At 46.1% G+C, this 27,073-nt stretch overlaps 2 protein-coding genes across 6 annotated transcripts in view; one reads left to right on the plus strand and one right to left on the minus strand.

Moving 5' to 3' along the window:
* Positions 1-27,073, minus strand: part of MYRIP (myosin VIIA and Rab interacting protein) — a 333,617-nt gene that overhangs the window by 124,395 nt on the left and 182,149 nt on the right. For 2 of the 5 annotated variants that reach the window (XM_057431590.1, XM_057431588.1), the window contains exons 12-18: positions 26,152-26,214; positions 18,908-19,102; positions 15,499-15,660; positions 13,171-13,275; positions 13,023-13,083; positions 12,504-12,622; positions 10,521-11,516 (exon numbers count right to left, since the gene is read on the minus strand). In XM_057431590.1, the coding sequence (XP_057287573.1) occupies positions 11,484-11,516; positions 12,504-12,622; positions 13,023-13,083; positions 13,171-13,275; positions 15,499-15,660; positions 18,908-19,102; positions 26,152-26,214 (738 nt within the window). In that variant the 3' untranslated portion in view covers positions 10,521-11,483. The remainder of the gene's footprint in view (positions 1-10,520; positions 11,517-12,503; positions 12,623-13,022; positions 13,084-13,170; positions 13,276-15,498; positions 15,661-18,907; positions 19,103-26,151; positions 26,215-27,073) is intronic. The other 3 variants (XM_057431592.1, XM_057431591.1, XM_057431593.1) reach the window with 2 other exon arrangements.
* Positions 5,037-7,728, plus strand: LOC130611153 (prolactin-releasing peptide-like). Its single transcript, XM_057431596.1, has 2 exons — positions 5,037-5,242; positions 6,959-7,728. The coding sequence occupies exons 1-2, from the start codon at positions 5,095-5,097 to the stop codon at positions 7,135-7,137; spliced, it is 327 nt and encodes a 108-aa protein (XP_057287579.1). The 5' UTR covers positions 5,037-5,094; the 3' UTR covers positions 7,138-7,728.

The raw sequence follows: 27,073 nt of genomic DNA on the forward strand, positions 1-27,073 counted from the left end.
AACAAGGAATCGCCCTGGCTCGGGCCCTCCAGGGTCATTGCCCAGAACCGGCCCCGTGGGGCTCCGGCTGACGAGAGGGGCGGTGATGGGTCCCGACGGAAGGTCCGGGGCTGCGGGGGCGAAGGGAGAAGCCGCTGCCGAGAGCCACAGCCGGGGTTAAAGGGACAGAGAGGAGCGGTCCTGGTGGACACCGGTGTGGAAGCGGCGTTGCCGGGGCTGTGGCTGGGCTCTGCCCCCCAGCTCCGCGTGTTCTGTCCGGGAGAGGAGAGAAAGAGGGAGAAGGTTAGGGAGAGGGAAAGGAGAGAGGCGTCTGTATTAACCACTAGATGGTCCTGTTTCCCAGCTTAAAACATAGCTCCAAAATCCAGCCAGTCCTGGCTTTTCGGTAACCTGGGTATCAGTGAAGAACAGCGCAACGCTCTGTGTAATTAACAGTGTGGTTTGGCTGCTTGAATTGACACGGTGTTCTGAATCATAGAATCATAGAACAGTTAGGGTTGGAAAGGACCTTAAGATCATCCCCACTAGAGATCAGGGAAGGATACCCACATTTTCCGCTCAAAATCAACGTGAAGATCAGTAAGGGAAGAGATCTGTGATGCAAACCCGTAAAGGGTTTTACTTACTAAGAAGGTACCCTCTCCATGCATACACATGCAATTATCACAGCAGAAGCACAGTCACTGCCTGCTCCTTAGATGCAGATTGATTTTTAGGCAGGGAGCGTTGGCAAGGTTCAAAGGGAACACGCTAAAAGGAGGATGCTGAAGAAAGTATGTGTATACACTATCGATTGTGTTAGCTGTAGAAGGACCTTTTGTGCTAGCACAGACATGGAGTGCTCTTCACGTTTTGCAGTTGTAATCCTGAGCAGTCTGATTAAACTCTTGAAAACTTGGATGAGGGAGACACTTCTTTTAGCTGTTACTAGGTGGAAATCAGAGAATGGAGGAGTATTGCTGCAGTGAAATAGTGTCATTTGTACATTGAGCTGCTCCCCGACTGAAAGCATCCTCATAGAGAAACTGAACAACAGAGCTGTTATTGAACCTACGCTTCACCCTGATGGGGTTGCAGCAGTTCTTATTCAGTCTCCTCCCGGTCATCAGTCTCACAGGAGCAGAGCACCCGTGCACCTGCAAGGGTGTCAGCAAGAGAGCCTGCGGTGACACTGCCTGTCTCAGCCCCTGCAGAGCGATGCTGAGGGAGTGAGGTATCTGCTGCTGTAGCAATACAATATCGCTCAAGATACGAGCCACAAAGTTGGTCAGCACCTGCTGAAGCACTGACCCACAACCGATCCCATCAGCTCCTTGGGTGCTGTATTGCAGTATGGCCTAAGACTTAAATGGGGATAAATTGATCCCAGTCATGGCTTAGGGGCTTAGAGCTGTCATCAAGTAAGATTCTAAGCAAAACATAGTGATGGGACAATAGCAAGAGGAGCAAGGCCTGGGAAAGGATGCATGGACTTACTGCTCCAGCTTGCTGGCCCTGAGAGCTCCCCACTGTCCATCTCCTCCCCACACCTCAACCCCACCATGAGTGTTTTCCCCCTGCAGACACGTGCTTCAGGCAGAGCATCTCAGCCAGGCAGCACAGAGAGCTTGGCTCTGCTGTGCAGGGATCTGGCAGCCCGTGCTACTCCGTTATGCCGTGTCCCCACATCCATAGGGATGTGGCAGCGATCTCCTTCACTCTGCCCCCCTCCTGGTGTGCTGGGGGGGGTGTCTCAGCACCCTGCCATGTGCTGGTGCTGTCCTCGGCTCCTGATCAATGGCTTTCTGAGGGTTCCTGTCACAGTTCTCAACCCCTCCTTCCGCAAACTCAGACTGCTCACTGGTGCTGCTGACGTGCTCCTGGCCCCCCTCTTGGCTCCCCCGCACTCCCTCGAGCCCAGTTCCTCCCAGGATAAAAGGCACAAGCCCCCAGCAGCTGCCCTGCTTCTCCTTGCAGCAGTGGCTACCTGAGGAGTGGTTCTGGTGCAAGCAGGTGAGTGCCTCGCGCTGTCTGCTTCAGTGTTTGTCCTGCCTCTTTCTGCCTGAATGTCCTATTGTTCCTTTGGAGCTTCAGCCTTTCTGCACTGATGCGCTCAGCCGTGCTCTGTGCTCACTGACTTCTGCTCAGGTGTTGCACTGGAGGGACCATGCTAAACACTACAGGCAGTGTTTAGCCCCTGCATGGAGAGCCCAGCCTCTTGTGCTGCTCAGCCCTGAAATGAGCCATGGTCCCAGGCCTGGCTTCAGCAGGGATTTGGTCTCATGTGGGGATCTCCAGCACTGCTTTCAAGCTTGAAAGCTATTTGTGTTTGCATGGGAGGGGGTATTCACAGTGCTGATCTTGAGGAAGATGCTATTTTAGGGTTTAAAGTGTTAGTAGCACCTTATCTTCTGAGGACATGTCTTCAGTAGGGACTGTAGTGACAGGACAAGGGGTGATGGGTTCAAACTGAAACAGGGGAAGTTCAGGTTAGATCTAACGCAGAAGTTCTGCCCTGTGAGGGTGCTGAGGCGCTGGCACAGGGTGCCCAGAGAAGCTGTGACTGCCCCATCCCTGGCAGTGTTCAAGGCCAGGTTGGACACGGGGGCTTGGAGCAAGCTGGTCTGGTGTGAGGTGTCCCTGGCCATGGCAGGGGGTTGGAACTGGATGATCTTAAGGTCCTTTCCAACCCAAACCAGTCTGGGATTCTATGACATCCATGGGAGGCTTAGACCTCATGGATCTGCAGCAGAGCTTGAGTTTGGTGTGCTGAGAGCCCCTGTGTGCCAGGCTCGTGTCCCATGGCTTGTATGAGGCAGACTCACAGCAAGCTGTGATGCTGTGGTTTCACTGTAATGTTATTAATGGCTTTACCTTTCCCCTCCCATGCTGATAGGAATTGCCAGATAGCTCTCACAGGTGTTGCTCAGTCAAAATGTAAGGGCTCTTTCTGCTCAGGGACAAAGCAGAAGCAGCAAACTGCCCAAGTGGCATCAGTGCTGACTGCTGCTGAGCTCCAGGGGAAAATCAGTCCTGAAACTTCTCATTGTGCTTTGTTGAAACTAGTCAGTTTTCCAAGCTTTGGAGGCTCATTCACTGGTTGGAAGCGGAGGACACACACAGAGTGACTGCAGGAGGTCTTGTTTTTCAGCTCTCCCTTTGGAAGAAAGCTATAGATTTGTGGGCTAAGGCAGGCCTGGACCCGAGTTGCTCACAGACCACCTCCAGCCCCATTACTCGTGGAAGTGGATAACCAGATTTTGTGCTTATCCTCATAGCCTACTGACAAGGTACAGATGCTCAGCAACACACGGGGTTAAGTTTGTGGCATCTCTTCCTCAGCTTCTCCCCATACAAATGGGGTGGGATGATTAGGAGGAGCAAAAATTAGGGAGGATTGGAGGTGCTGAGCTCCCTCGCTGTTTAGGGGTGTTACGTACTGAGGAGCAGTGGAAGCCCTGAGCAAAAAATGGCAACAAGTAAATAATGGCACAGCCAGAATGGTGGGGACTTGAGACACAGGACTGCTTAGGAGAAAGCTTGGGCTAAAAGCTTTTCCCTGTGTTTCTGTCTGTCATTAACAATGAGCTCCAGGCAAGCTCTTCCTTTCTGTCACTCAGTTCCCAGGCAAAAACTAGGCAGGAGGTAATCTGGAAAGCCTGTCAGCAGCCCTGTAAGCACACCAGGGAGATTCCCCAAAACACCATTGTCTTGTCTCATTGAATTTAAGGCTTTGCTAAACATGGAGCAACGTGAGAGACACACCAGTTGAAACCAAAACTCATCCCGTGTGCTTTTATGTGCCAAAATCCTGATTGGCACGAGGTTGGCATGATATACGTGAGTTAGAAAAGTTAACTCATGGTTCCGTTGAAATGGTGGGTTAAAATCAGTGTTCTCCGAGTTGCCTGCTGACTTAATTGTTGATGTGGGATAAAAACCCCCAAACAAGCCTTCAGTGATAACTGGGGCTTGAGGAGCTTTTGACTTTGCATTTCAATGAGACACAAGCACGTTCTCCACGTGCTGCTGCTGCATTGCCTGTGTGGTGTGCTTGGGAGCATCTCGCATCAAAAGATGTTCATTCCTGCTTGCCTGTACTGCAAGCAGGTTAGGATTTTGACAACCACAGGGGAAAAAACACAAGCAGAAGCCTCTGTGCAGGTATTGACAAGAGGATTTCCTATAGCTCTGTGCCTGCATATCTGCCTAAGGGATGCTTAAGCAAATGGGCTCCTGCTGACTGTAAGCAGAGGCTCCATGCTGCCCAATATGCAGGCAGACCTTGTGTGTTCAAGGCAGAGTGTCCTTGCATGGCATGTGGGAATGCTGCTGTGAGGAAGCTCCTACAAACTGCCACTGACAGGGTCAGCAAGGAATTGGTGACACAGGCAGAATGTTCCCTTTCATAGAATCCCAGACTGGTTTGGGTTGGAAAGGACCTTAAGATCATCCAGTTCCAACCCCCTGCCATGGGCAGGGACACCTCACACTAGAGCAGGTTGAACACTTGAACACTGCCAGGGATGGGGCAGCCACAGCTTCTCTGGGCACCCTGTGCCAGCGCCTCAGCACCCTCACAGGAAACAGCTTGTGCCTAAGAGCTCATCTCAGTCTCCCCCCCCTGTCAGGTTAAAGCCATCCCCCCTTGTCCTGTCCCTACTGAAACACATTTAGTTGTACAAGGAATGTGTAAAATGCAAACGTTAGACATATTTTGCAAGTGAGGAAGGGGTGAAAGGCAGTGGCTAAAACGCATTTTGGTGGCCAGTGCCCATGCTCTTACAAGGGGCCACATAGAAAGTCAGAAGCAAGCTCAGGGCCAGGACTCCAGTGTCCTGTGAAGCCAAGAGAGAGGCTTTCACTGGTGGTGAGCAAAACCCACTGGTTGCAGAGTTACCTCAGTAGATGGCTCACTGCATAGCCTTTGCCTTCAAACAGAAATACCCAGGACAGCCCCAGCACCAGTGTTTCAAGAACTGAGTTGTGACATGGGTCTGATAGATAGAAATACCCCGTTACAGTCAATACCTTCCTTCACCTTGAGAGCTTTAACTCATAACGTGTTCCCTATGTTCACTTACCTCCTCACAGCCTTCCCACCGCTGCTCCATCATGTGGCATCCAATCTCGTGGACACCGCGTGCCCAGTGGTCACCAAAGCACTTAAAGATGGTCACTGTCTACCTGCTGGTGCTCCTGGTATCGCTCAGCTTTGCTTCAGGACAGAGCAGACCATTTAAACACCAGATAGACAACAGGAGTAAGTATGAGCATCACCTGATGGAATGCAATAGGCTTGAAATTTCAGCTGTGTCCTGTGGAGCCAAAGTAGTTCACAACTACTTCTATACAGTAAGAAGAAAGCAAGGGCCAGAAGCTTAAGTTTGCTCTACAGACATCTTCATTTCTGTCTGGAACCACGAGTTGTCTCCAAGTCAAAATGCAAGTCAATGGTTGAAGGGTCTCCATTTAGAGATGCTGTGAGGAACTGGGGCTGGAGGGGGGACACACACAGAGTCCCATATCACCTGAGTAAAAGCTAACAAACACACAGGCCAAAAGGTTTCTGAGGAAAATCTGTATCAGGAAATCTCATCTTCCCCCAGGGAGCAAAGGCTGGTAACTGTATGTGGAGTGGGGGAGAGGAGGTGCGGGGAGTAAGGCACATGGGCTCTCAGTGGGACACCTTTCCCCATTAAAGAGCATTAGCAATGGTGGGAACCTCGGTTTTTATGTACCCAGGTGAAGAAAGTGACCTTGTTTGGGTGCTGGTGGGCAGGAGGGGGTTAAACGTGTGGGAAGACTTCAAACATGCACTGATAGAGAAAAAAGTCCAGCCAAAGGGGGGTTTCTGTTTTCTCTGTTCATGCATCAAAATGCACAGGGGAAAATCCTTCTGCCTTGCCTGAAACCTTCCTATGAGGTGGATGATCTATAATGCACTTCAATTCAAATGTGTCCCTGTTCCTGACAGTCCTTTGGAATGATCTGGCATTTCCTTGGGGTGGCATCATCTCCAGCACTTTGTAGATATTCCCTCTTGTTGTATCTTTTAGTATAACATATACCCCTCTCCACACCTGCTCTAAACCTAGATGAGACTATCAAAGTAAGTAAGTCAGGTATAAGTGCACTTCAGATGCTTTCAAAGCAAAATGTCATCCATTTTCCATAGGAAACAACTTCCTAAGTGAACAAGAATTAGGTTTTCATGCTTCCATCTCACAGGAACCCCCCTGCACTCCAGTGGATGTTACTCTATAGTGTACCTGGTGTATATAGCAGTGATGGAGCTGGATGCTTGGACTTCAGGTCTTTAGCTAAGAGAAGAGAGTTTTAAAGATGGTGGAGGTACTGTGGTGTTTGTACCTTGCACTGACACCTCTTCCAAGGTTCAGATCAGTTTTAAAGCATCCTGTGCCCTCCTGAATCAGATGGGTACTTCGGCTTACGTTAGATTACAAGGATGCTGGAGAGAGGCTTTGGACAAGGGCCTGTAGGCACAGGACAAGGGGGACGGCTTCAACCTGCCAGAGGGGAGATTGAGATGAGCTCTTAGGCAGAAGCTCTTCCCTGTGAGGGTGCTGAGGCACTGGCACAGGGTGCCCAGAGAAGCTGTGGCTGCCCCATCCCTGGCAGTGTTCAAGGCCAGGTTGGACACAGGGGCTTGGAGCAACCTGGCAGGGGGTTGGAACTGGATGATCTTAAGGTCATTTCACCCCAAACCAGTCTGGGATTCCATGATCTGCAGGCTGCAGCCCAGACAGATGAAAGTTATTTCTGCATCTGAATCTTCCTCCTTTGGTCTTTACACATGGAAAGCAACCCTCAAAGACACCCCGAAGTCGTGTGTCTGGCTGCAGCCTTTCCCCTTGTGTTTTCTCTTGGGCTAAGCCATCCAGCACTCTCCAGATGTTCAGGAAATGTTGCCTGTAAGCGCAGTGGTAGATGCTTCATGGTCTGCTTTGAATTCCAGGTCCTGAGATCGATCCTTTTTGGTACGTGGGCCGTGGCGTGCGCCCCATCGGTCGCTTTGGGAAGAGGCACCTGAGGAGCAGCCCTGACAGCCTAAGGCCTGCAAGCAGACACCTGGATTATATCTTGAACACTTTGTGGGAGCACAAAGTGTTGGGCACACAAGAGAGTGACTGGTGACCTCTGTTGCCTGAGGTGGCAACCCAACCTCTGTGCTTGGAATCACATCCTCCCCTGCACCTCAGGCACCAGTTCTGCTTTTGCCTAGCAATCCCACCCTGCTCTTCTTTCTGCTCCTTGTGCAAGTTCCTTCAAAGAGAAACGTGTTCAGGGTGAAGGTAAAAGGCCGTGCATGGACACTAGAACTAAGTGCCACCACAGCTTATTCTTTGTCTTCTGTCCCCACCCATTTCCTGATGCTGTTCACTGTAACGTTCAGTCTACCAAAACGCACACAGCCTTTGTGCTGGGATTTAAACTCTGCAGTGTTAAGTCTATCATGAAACCTTCCTGTCACATTTCAAAGTAAATGGCTGTTGATATGTAAAAAATAAAAAGCAATGGTTGGAAGAAAGAATAAAGGCTCTCATTAATTTTTAATGTACCTGCAGTAATGCTGGTGCTCTCTGTGTAGTTTTTACATAGCTTGTTAACATCCACCTGTAGGAATGTTGCCCTGAACTGTCCACTGGCACTTCATGATTCTTCCTGTACTGCTGGAGAGGTATCTCACTGAACAAAAAGCTGCTCCTATCAAGGATAAGTGTTTTCTCCCTGCTGAAGAGAACAAAAATAGAGGCTGATTGAACTTTGAAGAGTAATTCTGTGCCTACTGCAGGTAGTTGTGCACCACTGCCCAAAAGGGGTCAGTGCCCAAACCAGCTGATTCCCTTTGAAACGATGCAGGTGTTTGTAACCACGTTACCTGGTCAAGCTAAAGTCACTCTTGGAGGATCACAAGCCATGTGCTGCTGCTACCTTAGTCCACATCTACGAGCCTGGGGCTGTGGCTCAATACATCTGCCATGGTGATTAACTATGTTATATTAGTAAGACATGTTATTTACAGTATGTTTAATCTTGATTCATATCTATTACCAGCAATAATATTTGAATGCAGTTTAATCTATGGCTTATATCCAAAAAAGATAGTTGACAATTTAGCTAATGACCAATGGTTAAATCCAGGCCACAGCCGTTCTGCAAAAGGGACACTGGAATGAACTTGCATTTCTAACTGTGCCTTCTTGGAATTACTACTACGATTTAATAGTGGTTGAATTCATCACTGTAGGTGATTTAACCCTTTTTGTTCTCTTTGGATTTTTACTATAATAGGGTATTTACTACTATTTAGAATACTATGTGCTTATTTATAATACTATTTCTAATACTATCTGCTATTTGCTACTATATCTAAATACTACCTGCTGACCCGAAGTATTACTTAAAACATGCGGGTTTAAATGAACACACTCATAGTGGAGAAAAGATGCTAATCAAAAAGTGTTCCGATGAGCATTCACTGCATGAGACTTTGGACACACCAGACTATGATTATCTAGGTTGAGCTTCTTGCTCTCCCTTTGGGCGCAATCGTGCCTTTTGAGATGCTATTTCACCCAACAGACTTGGGAGCTTGGAGAAGACTCACCATGAGGCGTTCCCAACGGCATTCCTCCCACCGCAGCCCCATGGACATGAACGGAGCGTGTTACTGCGTGCTCCTCACCTCAGCTAAGGGAGGCTGTGACGGGTCGCTGTGGATAGGCTTCCTGGCCCAAGTGCACGGAAATGCAAACACCAGAGAGCAACTTTTGGTTTTTCTTTATGAATCAAAGGCATTCTGTTCATAAACCACTTTTACTCTTTTATAATTCCTCTGGACAACAGTTCTTGGTGAGTACGCAGATAATAATAACAAGGCAAACTTAACATTCACTCAGACTGAACCCAATAGATCATCTAGTCCTCGTTTTGCCCAGTAAAATAGTTTTCATTTATAAAAATCAATCTAAATATAAATATTAACACTGAAGATTGAAATCACTCGATGACAAAATAAGTCTTTGTGTGCTCTAGCAGACGCTTTGAGGACTTTTTTAAACCAGTGGATTATATCTTTGCACGTATTTGGCACAATCAACACCTGGAAGAAGTCAAATGCCTTGGAGCGGGGGGGGGGATTTTTTTTATCTTTTTCTATTTTGTTGCTGCAATGCCTACACAGTACACGTTTTTTTTCTGTCAAAGACTGAATATTTTAACATTGTAACACGATAATAGATGCTTTTCATGCCTCTTAAGGAAAAAACAACCTATTCCGAACGGCGTTGGCTTGTTTAAATCGCACTAACAGAACAAAAGCCAAAGAGTTAATTCTATTAAAAGTAGTCATTTCTGTATTGATATTACATACACGAGATTAGTTATTAGTTATTAGACGGATATGTAGACCAACCACCATTAATGACGTTTCATAACACGCATACCTGCATAAACCAGAACCTGGGAATGTGCTGTATACATACAAGAGAACAGTCAAGGAAGGAGGAGGAGACTGGATAACAAATCCCTAGGCATCCTACTCTGTTTAATCTCCTTTACTGGATTGCATATATAAATAAAATATATTTGTTTTATATATGTATATTTATATATTAAACAGAGTGGGCCCAATTCTACCCTCATACCTGTGCAAAAGCAATTTCAGAGAGCTAGGATTGTGTGAGAGCAGGGCAGAATTTCACCCAGAACAAACACATCTGGGTAGATCTTGGGCAGATGGGAATCCCTTGAAGGGATGGAGTGATGCTTACGTACTCCAGGTGGGAAGATGGTTGTATTTATTCTGATGGTTCCTTACATGCAGGTGGACATCAGGGTACTGACAAGTGCTAGATGTCAACTGCAGTGGCAGATTTGCAACTGGCACTGCTGTTCCAACTGCCCCATCCAGCCGTTCCTCACCTTCCCACCTGCCCCACTAAAACCCACCCAGCCAGGAAATTTGTCCAGTTTTCCTCCTGTTTGCCCAACTGGAGCCACTTCATAGCCTGGTGTTCCAGGGGATGGCATTCCTGCCATGTAGCAGGTAACATGTGGCACTCTACTAGTGGGTATTTGCTGGGGGCCCAGGGAAAAGAGCAGCTCTCCTCCTGCCCTGGTACCCACTGCTCCTTGATGCTGAGGGGGAACTTGCCAGCCTGTGCCTTCCTTCATGGCATGCTTCACAACAACCCACTCTGCATCTGGGGACCTGCTCTGCACTTTGCATGGAAGGTAACAGATTCACTGGCTTATCACCTCCTCTAACTACTTCCTTTGTATTCTTCAGAGCAAAAAGTACCACAGATTGGCAAGGTCCTCCCTGAAAGGGAGAGAGGGACACCCTGTAAGCAGCATCTTCCCTCCTAGGCATCTGCTCAAGGGCCTTCCACCTTTGAGGGCTCACCTTCTGAAGGTCTCGAGCAATGAAAGATGAAATTCTACCATTCACAATCCAATTCAGAGTGGTTCAACAGTAGTGGGGTGCACATGGCAGCAGGTCCCAGCTACTCTACGTTGGAAGAGATCTCTGGGCTACATTTGCCTCCTCCTCAGAAAAGCCAGGAAATAGCAGAAGGGAATCTCTCACAGACTGCAGCCACCCTACAACCACCAGCAGAGATCTCATCTACAATGTCTTCACCTTCTTTTACCAACCTTAACGGATTTGGTCAGAATTTATTCTGAACTACAGCGTGGTTGGCCACCACCAAAGCAGACAATGCTCCCAAGAAGAACGAGACACAGAGAGGTGTTGGTTTCACAACAGTGCTCGGATGCTTCCAGACACCAGGATCATAACAGACATCTGGTCCACATGTGCTGCTACCAATTCACGCTTCAACACGACATCCATGTTCCCCCTGCTGCCAAGAGCAAAATACCTCGCTCTGGAGCTACAACAGCGACTGCCAAACGTACCCTCAGTGAGCAGAGAAGCCTTTGCACATCCCACACCTCCTCCTGTGAACCCTGTCAGAACCTCCCACTGACTCCCAGAGTGAGGTACACTGGTTCTCCACTCCCACCACCCCGCACAGGCTGCGCAGTTGTTCTTATTGCTTGACAACATGGATGCTAGTAACCAGCAAATATGGATCACAGGTCTGGTGTGGCAGATTAACTGGCCTATCATTCTGACTGACTGTGTGTACAAAAACATACTGCGGTGTAAAGATGACATACTTCCGTACAATCAATAGGGAGAAAAAGTGCATCTTAAAACGTGGAGCCTTGCTCTTGAAACTCAGCATCCTGTCTGGACTTTTGTGAGAACTTTAAGGCAGAGTTTCCTTTAGCAGACCACAATGCTGAAGACTTGGACAGCTTTCTCAGTGAGGTATCCAAACAAAGCCCTGTAACTGAGGCTTTGTAGGTTCTTGAGGGTCCATTTTCAGCTGGACGTATGCAATGGCTGTTAAGTAAAGGCACTCTAGTGTACAGCCTTAGGCAGTGTGTTACTGGCAGTAGGAGTAAGTTTAGTACATCACAGCAGATCCTATTGCAGGTTCCTAGAACAGAAAGGGACAGGAAAGAGAAAAAATGAGCAAACCACAAAACAAGCTTTTCCACTTAGGTAACCTCTGAATGTTTCTGAAACGTTGCTGAGATTCAAGGGGACTCTCACCTGCTGAGTTACAGTGTGCAGCTGGTTCTGTGAGGGCCTGGGTCAGGTCTGACTTGCAGGGGAGCACCAACTGATTTGATTTGATTTGATATGGGTTTTAATAAGGGTAGCACACTCCTGGAGACCTGGCAGCCAGGGTACATTCACACAAGCTGATATTCAGGAGCTGCTCGACTATGGTATACCGTCAGACAGCTCCCAGGACAATGGTTGTATTTGTTCAGAGCTGCCTCAATGGTCTCTCTTCTTTTTCCCTCAAACTATTAAGAGAAGTTTTGTGAAGATGATGAAATGCAGCTGCCTACACATCTACTGCTCTCTATTTACTGCTTTTAACAGCAGTTTTAGCGATGCGTGCAGTTCTGGTGTCCTCAACATAAGGACATGGAGCAGCTGAAGCAAGTCCAGAGGAGGCCACAAGGGTGATCATGGGCTGGAGCACCTCCCGTATGGAGACAGGCTGAGAACACTGGGGCTGTTCAGCCTGGAGAAGAGAAGCTGCGTGGAGACCTCAGAGCAGCTTCCAGTGTCTGAAGGGGGCTACAAGGATGCTGGGGAGGGACTCTTCATCAGGGACTGTAGTGACAGGACAAGGGGTGATGGGTTCAAACTGAAACAGGGGAAGTTCAGGCTGGATCTAAGGCAGAAGTTCTGCCCTGTGAGGGTGCTGAGGCGCTGGCACAGGGTGCCCAGAGAAGCTGTGGCTGCCCCATCCCTGGCAGTGTTCAAGGGCAGGTTGGACACAGGGGCTTGGAGGAACTTGCTCTAGTGTGAGGTGTCCCTGCCCATGGCAGGGGGTTGGAACTGGATGACCTTAAGGTCTTTTCCAACCTAAACCAGTCTGGGATTCTATGATATGTTATGAATTTACCATTAAGTCCTTGGCAGTGCTTTTCCTCTCTTTAGTTCTTTGTGTTAGAGATCCTTGAAGCATGAAGTTTCTGTTGAACGTCCTGACAGTGGTAACTGGAGAACCATCTATTTTTTCACCTGGGAAAAAAAGACAAAAAGGGGAGATTTTTCACAGAGCAGACTGAAGGAGATGTACCAATACTCCCGCAGAGTCACACCTGAGGAGAGAGAAAACTTCCCCTAAGCTGCATGAAGAAAGGTGGGTTTAATTTAAATGAGAGCCAGCAGGCTGTGATACCCCCAATTTACTGATGTCTGAGGCCATGTCAATCAGTGGAATTATACAAGACAAGAGTAATGAAAGGTGAAGCATGCCCTAAAATTGCCAGATAACACACCATGGGGTTAAAAAGAAGATAAACCCAAACTGTTCATTTGGTAACTTAAATCTTTCCCCTCCTTTGCTGAACTGCCCATTATATTGAATCTTACAAACAGAGAATCTCTTTCTTTAATGTATGTAACAACTGACGTGCACCTTTTATTGGTGGAGCTGGAAGTTTTCTCCTCTGCTGTCTTGATGTGTCTATTGTGTGCATCTGTAAACAACACATAAGCATTACTCCATGACAGAAAAGGAGGCAAGATTCCAATGTATTTTGGAATACTACAGAATGTTCTGGCACCTGGTTTGTTTGCTTTTGATCCCGTTTCCTTGTCAGGCGAACACATGGAGCCACGTTCAAGCCTGCAACTGTGAGAGCTGATATTCTGCTCTCAATATCTGAAATCTTCAATGGAAATAAAAGAGAGAGACAGACAGATGGGGAGGGGGGAAAAGAGGTTTTCAAATTACTGTAATGTCACTACTAAAATAGCTCCCATCCCAAATCAAACCCTCTTTAATCAGAAGATGCAAACAGATGGCTGACTTGAGCACTTCTGACATCTGCCTGTATTCTTTAGTCCTGATGTTAAAAGGGGCTTAATTTGTTAGTAAAGATGAAGTACAAGAACAATCCAACCTACCTTGTGACCCCAAGGAAGAGGCATTTCACTCCTTTTGAGGAAAACAAGAAAGGAGGAGAGAAAAGCTGCATCTGCCATCTCCCAGTTACCTTTAGCTGCCTAATCCCAAATGCATGCAAGCTGTGATTTTCAATGGCTGCATTCAAAGAATGACTTAGTGGGATACATTTCCTAATTCACTAGTAATTCCATGCACACACAAAGTACATCCTCCATCACAAAATCAAAACATTTGATCTTATATATTTATAATTTAAGGGTATATGTATGTTAAACACAAACGTGCATAATGCAGGTACATACTACATAGAAACACTCAATGGAAAACAAATTGCTAGGGAAGAAAAGAGTCCATGAAAGCAAACACCTGAGGGAAAGTAGGCCGATGTTGAGACTAGTGGAAACACGTTGCCAAAAGGGAAAGCAGTGCCAGAGAATTCAAACATAAAAGCCAGCTCCTGATTCACAATGATACCTGAAGCTGTTCACTCTGCAGAAGAGCTTTCACTGGCCTCTCTGTCATCCTCCTTTATAGCTTAGGCCTCTCTTCCCCTCCCCTCTCACTCCCATTCACGTATCTACCATAAAGTAATGACCAAAGGCAACAAAACATCGCAGCCAGTCACCCACTAGTGCAGAAGCAATGAACTTCTGACATCAGAGAGATGCCAGACTCCCAGATCTTTGCTTAGTCCTAAAAGGAGATGCTCCTGCTGAGTAGAATGAACAGGTACTTCCCAAGAAAGCCTGGACCAGGTCAGAGAGCCTCGGTGGTACAGCCTGGTCATTGAGAGCACTGGCAGTGAGTTGCTAGCAGTGTTAGCCCCTTGAGGACTGGCAGTGTTACTTCATTCAGCTCTTAGCACCAGATCACAATGAGTTCGTCTGAGCCCCAGACTATCCGGAGCCTCTAGAGAGATGCTAGATCACAGCCCACAGAGCACCTGCCTTTAGGCTGGGATGTGTACTGCTTAGAGGCTAAATCCCAAGCGCTAGGCTCTGTGCTTGGCTCAGGTGCTGGCTGCCCTTGGCCCCTCTTGTTAGAACTGCCAAGTGCTTCTTTTGGGAAGTGCTTTACAATCTGCTGACTAGATAAACTGCCTAATGCTGCATATGCAGCCTGACCACAGCCACGCGTGGGACACGGAGCACAGCATGTGAGCTGCCTGGCAGCAAGGAGCAGGTTCAGCATTAGCACTGCACTCTGAAGCTGCTGCACTCCCATGGCAAAAGCAAATGAGTGGAAGAGACAAATACAGGTTGGGAAAGCCCTTTAAGCTCACCCAGTCCAACCGTTCCCCAGCACTCCAAGGCCACCACTAACCCATGGCACTGAGGCCTCGTCTCCACGCTGTGTGAACACTTGCAGGGACGGTGACTGCAGCCCTGCCCTGGGCAGCCTGGTCCAATACCTGAGCACCCTCTGGGGAAAGGAATTGTTCCTCAGCTCCATCTAAACCTGCCCTGGTGCAGCTTGAGGCCGTTTCCTCTTGTCCTGTCCCTTGTTCCTTGGGAGCAGAGACCGACCCCACCTCACTACAACCTCCTGTCAGGCAGTTGTAGGCAGCGATCAGGTCCCTCCTGAGCCTTCTCCACACTGAACCCCCCAGGTCCCTCAGCCGTTCCCCATCACACTTGTGCTCCAGGCCCTGGACCAGCTCCGTTGCCCTTCTCTGGACACACTCCAGCCCCTCAATGTCTCTCTTGGAGTGAGGGGCCCAGAACTGAACACAGGATTCGAGGTGCAGCCTCACCAGTGCCCAGCACAGGGGCACAATCGCTGTCCTGACCCAGACAGTACACCTGATTGGGCCGAGTTACACATCTGAACTACACTTTGTTCAGCTCCTGTGATGCAGTCAGCATCCTCGGATCATCAGTCCACTGCGGGACAAAACATATCAAAAGGAAGTGTGTGCAGACCACAGGGAAGCACACAGCAAGGCAGCGTGACCCTGCAGATGGGGAGGAGCTGCTGTCCTCACCTGAAGCTCTGCGTGATGAACCTGGGCGGCTGCTGTGGCCACTTGGTCTTCCAGATGGGCCAGCTCAGACTCTGCAGTGACACTGTTGATCTTGCGTGCAGCATCTTCCAGGCTGGTCAGCTGCCCCTCCAGCCCATACACCGTGCTGGCTGTCAGGTACACCTGCAGGGCCAAGGCAGGGAGAGCATCACTGATTTCTGTTCTGGGGGCATAAAGGTTGAAGCAGCCTGCATCTTCCATGATACCTTTGAGCTTCCCTCCTTGCTAACCCACGAGAGGGAGACTTACCTGGCAGAGGAAAGCCACAGGGGAATCCTCTGGATGCTGGAGAGGGACTCTTCATCAGGGACTGTAGCGATAGGACAAGGGGTGATGGGTTCGAACTGAAACAGGGGAAGTTCAGGTTGGATATAAGGAAGAAGTTCTTCCCTGTGAGGGTGCTGAGGCGCTGGCACAGGGTACCCAGAGAAATGGTAAATGCTCCATCCCTGGCAGTGTTCAAGGCAGGCTGGACAGAGCCTTGGGCAACATGGTGTAGGGTGAGGTGTCCCTGCCTGTGGCAGGGGGTTGGAACTGGATGAGCTGCAATGTCTTTTCCAATCCAAACCACTCTGGGATTCCATGATCCTAATGTGAAAGCACACATTCACACGAGATGGCTGCACTCGGATGTGCCAAGTGCCACAATGGTATTCCAAACCAAATCCGTTCCAGGTTCGCCAGCAAAAACAAACAAACCAAAAAAGCTGGAAAGTTTGCTTTACTTTTGATATTCCAATTACTCACAACAACTCAAAGTCTGCAAGTGAAGGCATCAGATCACACCTCGTATAAACCTGTGCTTATTATGAAACACAGCTTTAGATGAGGTGTGAAACACGCCTAATGCCTTCTGGCAAGCAAAACTCTAAGAATAGCTGTTCAGCAGCATATGGTTATTAACTTCTTGCAGAGTATCTGTGCTTACATGTACAACAGTTTCCCATTTTCATTCTCACCCAAATATACAGCAGCCAAAACCTTCCTGCCTCCTGGCCCTCTGGAGGGCCAATAGACTTACATGTGCCATACAAGACACAAGTACAGTACCTCTGAGACCTGCAGGTAAAGGCTTCGTTTCCCATTCAGCTCAATGGAGCAGTAATTCATGATATGCTGTGTTTTATGTGTTTATTTCACGAAGAAATCTAAGGTACTCAGATAGATGGAGGTCCCTGCTGTATAGAAAAGGGTGATTTTCAGGCATTAGCTTTGGCTTAAAATTGGGCATAACCCATGGGACAATACTGCACCTTCTGCTTATTTGCTACATAGCCAAGAGACTGTTCCCATGAGGCTGGTAACAGCACAATGGAAAATAAATATACAACCTGATTTCCCCCATTGGTGGCCTCACTCACTTTAAGATTGTGTTGCTAACAAACTAGCATTAACTAAACATGTTCATGGTTCAAGGGGCAGGCAGACTGAACCAGGTCCTTGAGCACATATCTTCACTTCACACGTTTTCCACTCGGGTCATTATATCTGCTCACAATTCCTAGATCACACAGTCCTTTGGTGTAACAGGCATTCAAATAATTTCTGGCCGTGCTGTGACTTTGTGCATCAAAAGTGGTGGTGGAGAATGACTAGAGTAAGATTTAAGTGTTTAGTTTTTATGATATTTATTTGCCCTCCCTCTTGTATCAGTTATTTCCAGGCACAAATGTAGAGACCTGCTTTTCATGTATGTGAAAGGGGTGGTGAATGCTCCATCCTTGGCAGTGTTCAAGGCCAGGTTTGACAGAGCTTTGGGTGACATGGTCTGTTGTGAGGCCTCCCTGCCCATGGCAGGGGGTTGGAACTGGATGATCTTAAGGTCCTTTCCAACCCAAACCAGCCTGGAATTGTATGTGACATTGCTAAGAAACAAATTCACTACATCCTGCACAAGCTGCATCCTGTAAGACCACAATCAAACCGAAGGCATGACATCTGTGACAAATGTAGCCAGAACACAAAAGTGATCTGATTTAACATCTTAGCTGAAGTACCTGGAGGCACAAGTGGGCCATAAAGTTAACATGCTGATTAAATAGAAATGCTCCTGCTTTTGTGGGTTTTGATTCTTCTTTCCATTCACTGAGATGATACATCCTTGTGGTGTGACATACCACAGCCCCTTCAGATTTTAACATTGCCCTATCACATCTAAAAGCCCAGAGAAAGAAGAAATAGGAACATTATGAACAGAAACACCTTTAGAGAGTAAAAGAAAAGATGCATTCAAATGCTGTCCCAAGATTCTCTGCACAGTAGGTTGTACATTTCAAGAGGGAAAAATAAACCCTAAAGAAAATAGAACTGATAGAAAAATGTGGGATGGGAAAGTCATTATTCCCTTTTCATATTGAGATTGCAGAGACCATCACTGAGGTATGCACATCTTACAGTAAAACCTTGTGCTGACAGCCCCACAATCTCTACACTGATGCACAGTCCCTGTAATGCTACCGAAAGCAATAATGAACAAAGCGTCTGTATACACCCAGATCCTCTTTGGGTGGATTCTTGGATTTCTAAAGGCTCTTTACTATGAGGTGTGGTGGTGAAATCTTGAAACCATGGAGGTTTTGCCATCTACTTCATATCCTGTATGGGGCAGAGAAAGATGCAGGAGCGTAGATTCTGCCTGGAAATACTCTGGGGCTAAAGCAAACCATGTCCAGATTTCTGTGAGACCCTGAAGAGCTCCTAATGAAGGGCAAAAAATCACTGACAGGTACTCAGCTACACGTGGGAAGAAGGGAAAATGGAAGTGACAAGTGTACCAACTCCTTTATGTGGATGTATAAAGATTTCCAGTGAGTAGTGACTTCCCTCTGTGATTCAGCATTGCGTTTTTTCCTGCAGATGACAAGTACTCATGAAAAGGGAGAGATGATTTGGATGTGGCCAAACAAATGTTTGTTTAATTCTGCATCTCCAGCCCCTGCTCTTTCTAAGTGTGCAGTACACACTCTCCTCTGCGTGACTGGGGACATGATTTCCTACCTGTGCTTACATGCAAGAGGCTGTGCTGGGACTTGGGAGTGTGGTTTCAGCCAGGCATGGTGCAGCTACACAGCCACAGAGGGTTGGAAGGCTTAAGGTAACTTGACATAGAGAGTCTAAAATCAGTTGTAAACCCCAAAACATCCAACACTCCCCAAATACTTTCAAGTACACATTAGGAAAAAACCCCAGCAAGAGCGCAGAACACTCCTTTACAACAGGAATTTTTGTTCTTTTTGTGTATTTAATAACCCAATATTAATTGTGAACATCCACTCTTGCTGCCAACGCATCATATTGGCACACACACACACACACACACACGTGCTTACTCACACATGGGACACTTTCACATACTGATCCATGCTCTTACGTTTTCTTCCAGTGTGGTGAGCTGCTCATCAAGCCTGATAGGGTCTGTCCCCAAAGGGAAGGTCCCTTTTCCCCTGTCCTGAATGTCAGCTGGGAAATCGCAGGGACCACTGGATTCTGCTATCAGTTCTTCAGTGGCATTGATGACTTTCAGGACTTCTGTGGATATGTTGCAGAGAGAGACAGCAGAGTACTTCTGTTTGGTTACAAGAGCAGACAGAGAAAACAACAGCATCACATTAGCACAGAGGGGTAATATACAAAATCACCTTGCTGCTCCTAGCTGCAGCTTTAGCTGGGCTAAAACACCACAGCTGGCTACCTGCTATGAACAAACACAAGAACTGGGGAATGAAATCAGATCTACTTCTCTTCTCCTCCCTTTTCCACATCTGCACGCTGCTACAGCATGCACAATAACATACACATGCAATGCCTCTACAACACAGTTTCTACGGGAGAGATGGTCCAAACCTTATCCCAAAGGAGCGAGCTAGATAAGGCTGTTTATGCAGCAGGCTTTAAAACACAATCTTCCTTTTTGGGTACTGGCAAACAGATGTGGAATCATCTGTCTCCATATCCACAGGAGCTATTGCATGGCAGTGCAAACATGGGAGAGTCATTTTCAGCAGGAGGACAGCATTTTCCAAAGATTTTTTTTGCTGTGAATTATGTGATAGCCCCAGAAATTGAAGGTTGAGAGCTCAGTGTGTAAGCATTTATATCCTCAGTTATATCACATCTCAATTTACCTTATTTACTCTTTATGAAGTAAATTGAGATCACATACCAAGGAAAAGCATGCAGGTTTATCCATGGTGTTTGCTTTGTTTCATCAGCCATAAGGCCCTGATGTGTAACTTGTGATCAGCTACCCTGATTCTGGTGAGTCTCACAGAGTTTTAGGCTTCAGGACAACTCCTCTTGATAGCAATAAGATGTACCTGATGTATCTTCAAGCACCAAGCTCAACATCCAGACTATACAGCTTGGAGGCTGAGCTAAAAAGCTCGTTGAAGCCAATACAAATACTGCCACTGAATTTATGTGTGATGCCTTTAGTGTTGCTTTGCCTAACAGAAAGTGAGGGAAGTTTAGACCTAAATTGAATTAATTCCTCAAACCTGCAAATACATAAGCCTGTGGATCAGGGGCTCATCCATCTGTAAATTTTCCCACAGAGAGAATGTCTGAGGATTAAAATCGAGGGAACAGACTGATTTGGGGTTCTATACAGTAAATGCTATAGCACAGGCAAAAGTATAACTGATTCAAAACGTCTGTGACAGAAATGCTGCATCAATCTATACGTCAGTTGACCTCGTAGGCAGGATATAGGAGAAGTAACGTTCCTTTGCTTCACACAAACTCTGGTGGCTGTAACTGGAAGAACAACTTCATTATCTCTTTCCTTTAACCAGCTGTTCATTTTGATGTTAGGTAAGACTTACTGAAACCCTCTTTTTTTTCAGCAGCGTATGCTCAATTGCTGGGTATGGATACATTAAAGCACCTTTAGCGCTGTTAGTTCTCCAATTTATAAGGAAAATTAGAAACATGAGATTAAAGAGAAGGAGAACAAAGCAAATACAGTACGCTACAGCACTCAGACCTTTAGCTTCTTAGGACAGCCAACACAGCCCCAAACAAGCAGGTCTACGACTCTCTTACTGAGAACAAATACTTGAACCCCAGAAATAGCCTGCTGCTTTTTCCATCTATTTTCACAAGTGCCAATTAGGTTAAAACCAGATCAATAATTTTATAGGACAGAAGAGGAAATCAATGTTACTTTGTTTTATTATTTGCTTTTACAAGTACCTAATTCATACTCTATTCTATGAGCAAAACAAAAAAGGATAAAGGCCAGACACTACATTCTCTTCATCATCTTCACTGATGTACGTTTCAAGAACTGCAGCCTCACTTCAGTGTTCCTTAAACTTTGTATTATCCTTTGTAGTTAATGATGGATTTCCAAAAAAGATTATGTTACCTTAGGAAAAAAGGGCTCTTGCACCAAATATGAGAATCCACATTGACATTTATTGCAGCCCAATCACTACAAAAGATGTTTTGTTGTTGTTGTTGCTTTCATCATAAAGTGTTCTGCGATACGAAGCTTTATGAAATCAAGAGTTTGAGTCAAATACTCTATCTTCTCCATAGGTAATGGATAGGGAAGAAAAGTTCAATGAGAAATAATAGGATAGGATAGGATAGGATAGGATAGGATAGGATAGGATAGGATAGGATAGGATAGGATAGGATAGAGTAGGATAGGATAGAGTAGGATAGGGTAGGGTAGGGTAGGGTAGGGTAGGGTAGGGTAGGGTAGGGTAGGGTAGGGTAGGATACTTTTTCAGTTGAAAGGGACCTACAATGACCAGTTAATCCAAATGCCTGACCAACTCAGGGCTACCCAAATGTTAAAGCATGTTGTTAAGGACATTGCCCAAATGCTTCTTAAACGCTGTTGACCTCCCTGGGAAGCCTGTTCCAGTGTTTGACCACCCTCTTAGCCAAGAAATGTTTCCTAATGTCCAGCCTCAGCCTCCCCTCATGCAGAAATGTGATTTTTAGCTTTTCTAGAATTCTGAGGTCAGTTTTTGGTGGCAGATGCTGTTTGACTTTGAAAACCAAAGGTCTGCTTCCCACTAAATGTCACACAAGGCAGATGGAAGGCTGCTTTTAAAGTGTGTGCATCACTGAATGTATCTTGATCTTAGCCTGTGGGTATCTAGACACAGGAGTCACAACATCAAACCTTCTCTTTCAGCTTGTGAAACATGGACTTTTATAGGGTAACACAGATACAGCACTAGAGTTTAAACATGGTAAATACGTGGCAAGCAAAGGTGATTTTCCTTGGAGTATATCTACCTGAAGAGCAGATCTCCCATAGCTGAAGAGCACAAGCAATATATCAGTGTATTAAATATAGAACTTTATTGAAGTTTTCTCCTAAAGGATGCGTAGAACTCAGCTTTGCCCTGGGCTGTACTTTATGGAGAAGCAAGAAGAGATTAATGTCTGCCCGAGGGAGAGAAAAGATCAACATATGGGGAGTTCAAAGGGTTCTCAAACTGGAAAAACTGGATACTCAGTCAATGGGTTTGAATATGCTTTTACCTCTTGTTGAGCAACTGTCAAAAGCTGTTGAACCAGCTTGGGTTCCACACCAGTCAGTTTGCAGACCTAGCAGGAGACTCTAGATAGAATTATTTAACATGAATAAAGGGGGGGAAAAAAAGGGGAGGGGGGAAACAAGAAAACCAGAAAAAGTGTCCTGGAATTGCAGTGCTTCCCAGTCCTCTCCCTGCACTTACAGGATTTATGAGGATTTATAACAATCCCCTAAAATTCACAGACACATGCACACCAAGATCATCACGGCAGGTGGACATCTCAAACTGTTATAAAGACCTCCTGGCTGTCTAATTTATCCTGCAGGAAAGGTCACTGTTAACATTAATAAGTGATTCAAAGAGGCAGCTATCATGCCATGATGAAGTCAACTCCCATCTGTCTTGTCAGGCAAGTCAAGGGACTAACATGGAAGTGATGGATGCAGAAAGCAATCTCTGTGACAAATATCAAGCACAGAAAGGCTGAGCACAACTACTCCTGAAACACTGGGATGCATTCGGATTGTAACTGTGCTACCTTACTGCTGGATTAACACCAGCCCTCCCAAATCAATGCAGCTGTTTCTACTGGTTATGAGAATGGCATTTTTTACTGAATTTGAGCCTAGGAGTTTAGTGAAACGAGGAAAACATGGATTTATACTTCTAATGATAATTAATGGCCACACTCCCCAGTATGTTAAAGACACAGTCAGAAGGAGATGCTCCTTTTCCCTGAGTTCTTTGTGGGTGAGTTTTAATGAAATACTAAGCAAGTGTGTGCATGCAAGCACATATATATATACGGGTGCACTGAACATCACAAATAGCATCTTGGAAAACGCCTTCACTGTCATTTCTACGTGGGGTTGGACAGATGGAAAGAATTCCTGTTTTGCTGAAGATTACATTTCAGTGGTCTAAGCTAGCTCTTGCTGACTTGCCAGTCATTTTCCTTCCCGTCTGCTGTCCCTCTTTCCTTTCCCTGCTGATGCTGACAATATTTCCTTAGTTGCTTTACTTAAGGATGCTGCACTGGAAGGTGCTTTATAGAATGGTATTTGCATCCTAGCACAAAGGATGAGTAACAGAAGGAAAGCAGGATGGCAAAACTGAAGCAACGTAACTGCCCAAAGTGCTGTGAGCAGGTGAGCATTAAGTCCTTGTATAGAATCATGGAATCCCAGAGTGGTTTGGGTTGGAAGGGACCTTAAGATTGTCCAGTTCCAATGCCCTACCATGGGCAGGGACACCTCACACCAGAGCAGGTTGCTCCAAGCCCCTGTGTCCAACCTGGCCTTGAACACTGCCAGGGATGGGGCAGCCACAGCTTCTCTGGGCACCCTGTGCCAGCGCCTCAGCACCCTCACAGGGAAGAACTTCTGCCTTAGATCTAACCTGAACTTCCCCTGTTTCAGTTTGAACCCATCACCCCTTGTCCTGTCGCTACAGTCCCTGATGAAGGGTCCCTCATGAGTCTGCATCTCATCAGTCCGTGACATTTCCACATTAAGTTTCCTTTGCATGAACATTATTGCTTTTATTTTTAGTGTTCTTACAGTAGTTCTCCTTCACGTGCACTGTTTTTTCTCCACACTGTATTCAGCCATTAGTATGCTCTTTTTTACTACTATAATGTTACTCCATTGCTAGGCTCTATTTAACCGGCACGGGAGGCAGTGACTTGCAATTCAATAGAGAACAGTTGACATCAACAGTCAGATCAAGAAGTAGAGCAAGAAAACCCTTCCATCACAAGCAGTGCTGGCAGTATTGCCCACACACTTGATGACTTGTGCAATCATCTTTAGCTCTATTGTGAGCACTTCTATCATGTGCCTGTGTCGCAGTCGATACCCCTCATAGCGACCTTCTTCTGCAGGGAGTTGAGGGGGACTGGGGAGAAAATGTGTCCTGCTTTGCCCCTTTGATTCATCTTTTCAGAGTAACCTGACTGAATCCAACCTTGATGAAAATAGTACCAAGGCCCAACCCCGCCTCCCTCGTCTCCCCACCCCATGGGAGTGCATTGTACAGCTTTGGGAATGCCCTGAAAAGCCCAGCAAAAAGCCCATCTTCACAGGCAAGATCTGGGACACTCAGGAAGTCACAGCATGGGAGAAACAGAGCCATCAATGCCCAGCTATCAAGCGCAGTTATCAACCTTGATCTTCAAAAGATCTTGGACCTAAAAGTGAGCCCTAAGCACTTACGAGCTCAAAGACTGGGAAAGCAAGCTAAAATTTGCCTTGCTATTTGATGGAAGGCAAGTATCCTATGATGGCATTTGATACTGTCCTGCATGACATCCTTGTCTCTAAACTAGAGAGACATCAATTTGATGGATGGACCACTTACTGGATAAGGAACTGGCTGGATGGTTGCACTCAAAGGGTTGAGGTCAACAGCTCAATGTGCAAGTGTAGACTCGTGGTGAGTGGTGTCCTTCATGGGTCTGTGTTGAGACTGATCTTGTTCAACATCTTTGCCAGCAACATGGACAGTGGGACTGATGTGCCCTCAGCAAGTTTGCCAATGACACTGAGCTGTGTGGTTCGGTTGAGGCACTGGAGGGAAGGGATGGGATCCAGAGGGACCTGGATAGGCCAGAGATGTGGGAGCAGACCAGAGATGTGGGAACAGGTTGCCCAGAGAAGCTGTGGCTGCTCCATCCCTGGCAGTGTTCAAGGCCAGGTTGGACAAGACTTGGAGCAACCTGCTCTAGTGGAAGGTGTCCCTGCCCATGGCATGGAGCTGGAGCTGGATGGGCTTTAGGGTCCCTTCCAGCCCAAACCAGTCTGGGATTTTATGATAAACTATGGTGTTAAAGAATTACTCTTCTGTGCAGGTTTAAGACTTCCTGCCTTGACCTTAATATCTACATTTATGGGCACTCATTTACAAATATAAAGCTAATTTATCTTACAGAGTGAGCATTATTCTACGGACATTCTGCAAAGTGTAACACAAAGAAATACAGCCTCTCTTTTTGCCTGTGCTAGGTAATTTTGAATATAAGACTTTTACAAACAAATCCAATCCACTGTCCTAATGTAGTTCCAGATGCTATTCCTAACAATTTGCAATGCTTCATTTCTAGAGACAAGTTGCCTACAATCATGAGAAAGGAAGTTACTTCCAAGAGGTGAAATGCTAGGGTCCAAGCTGGAAACATTTAAATCTTAAAGTGCATGCAGGGTTTTGTATCTGCAATGGGCACAGATTGATGACACTGCACAGATGGAAAATACTTGTTCTTTACAATCATCCTTGATGATGATAGAGAAAACCAAGATGATTGAAAGGTGATTAAAACTCTTGGTGCAAAATCAGACTCTGAGGGTGAGGACAAAAGAGATGTTGAGAGGAGGAGCTGAATTAAGCATAACTTTTGCAAGAAAAAAGTGATTTTATGACTGAGAAAATGCTACAGAATTCTTTTTCTTACCACGACACATGACTTATTAAAACAGCATGTATGTAAAAATATAAGAGAAGCATATATTTGCTCAGGGAATAAATGAAAACCTGTTTTAATAGCTGATTCTCATAAGCTGAAACTCAAGTAGCACCGAATATGGAACCTCTTCCCACCTAGACAAATGCTAAGCAATAGACTCTAGCAGCAAAGTGAGAAAGTGCCTACTCACTACGTGCAATCACTACAATGAATTAAGGGTTTTGCTTATAAATTGGGAGCTTGGATGGTCAGAAATTGCTGAAATAAAAGTTTAATTGTTTTATCCCAAATTTCTTAAAATAGGGGAGTACATAAGAATAGGGAGATCATGCACCTCATCTTTGCTTCTGTTCTTCTTAATAAAACCAAATTCCCATCTCAAAGCCAAATAAGAGAGCCAGTCGGCTTCACATACCTACTTCATACTCATCCCTCCCACTGTAACACAGGGCTAACTGTGATTACAAAATGATTTTCTGAAATGACTATTGATTGTGGCCAAAATGTATGAATTTTCAGGCCTGGTATTTCCAGGAAAACGTTTTGAGTTTGAGACTTTTGCTTGGGAAATGTGGAAACCCTCAATATCACTTTATAGCATCGCTTACTTAGTAAGAGATGCAAGAAGACACAGACAAAACAAAGCATTCTCACCTGCTGCAATACAGTGGATAAAAACTGCAGCTTTAAATGTAGATCAAAAGCCTTTTGTATTTCCTAGATAGTGGGAAAGCAGTTAAATAGAAAGGCAGAAAAGTTATATTAACAGCTACAGAGGTTAACATTTACATAGGTTCAGACTTACAGAGAACTTTGGGATGAATAACAAGGATAAAGAAACTAGCAAATATACCATCAACCTTAGGTTTTACATTTGCTCCTAAAATGTTTAAAACAAAGCAATGCCTGATTTATTTTTGTCTGTGGGATTTGAGAATAACATTATCTCCTTAAGACAGATATTGCAAATGACATGCCATAGAATCATAGAATAGTTAGGGCTGGAAAGGACCTTAAGATCATCCAGTTCCAACCCCCCTGAGATGGGCAGGGACACCTCCCACTAAACCACATCACCCAAGGCTCTGTCCAACCTGGCCTTGAACACCATCTTTAATAACAGGAAGCAGATGGGAAATACTGATTTCCACCATCACAAAAGTGGCACTAGCAATAGAAAAAGACTTGTGCAGCAGCATTAAGAAGAAAAGCCAGCTATCTTCAGGTTTTGATTGGAGTTTGGACCCTGTACGTGTTTCTAGTTACAAAAGGGTTTGTACTTCACTGATGCCACAGACAGATGCTCACAGTAAGATGCCTCGTGTTGAATCACGTCCTACTGTTTGCTGCTTTCCCTCTCCTGGACATCACCGTTCCAAAACAAACCAGTACACCCCTTCATAGAACCACAGAATGGTTTGGGTTGGAAGGGACCTTCAAAGCTCATCCAGTCCAACCCCTGCAATGAGCAGGGACATCTTCAACCAGATCAGGTTGCCCAGAACCACCTCCAGCCTGGCCTGGGATGTCTCCAGGGATGGTTCATCCACCGCCTCTTTGGGCAGCCTGTACAGAA

Source organism: Pezoporus wallicus, unplaced genomic scaffold, assembly GCF_028554395.1.
Source record: "Pezoporus wallicus isolate ANWC-B61680 ecotype Strahan unplaced genomic scaffold, APGP_CSIRO_Pwel_v1 scaffold_11491, whole genome shotgun sequence".
Classification (NCBI taxonomy): domain Eukaryota; kingdom Metazoa; phylum Chordata; class Aves; order Psittaciformes; family Psittacidae; genus Pezoporus; species Pezoporus wallicus.

What these genes read in the sequence shown, in the direction of transcription:
- LOC130611153 (XM_057431596.1), top strand. Translation starts at nt 5,095, where the DNA reads ATGTGGCATCCAATCTCGTGGACACCGCGTGCCCAGTGGTCACCAAAG. An exon ending in ACACCAGATAGACAACAGGA is followed by an intron (nt 5,243 to 6,958) that starts GTAAGTATGAGC and finishes TTTGAATTCCAG; the next exon opens with GTCCTGAGATCGATCCTTTT.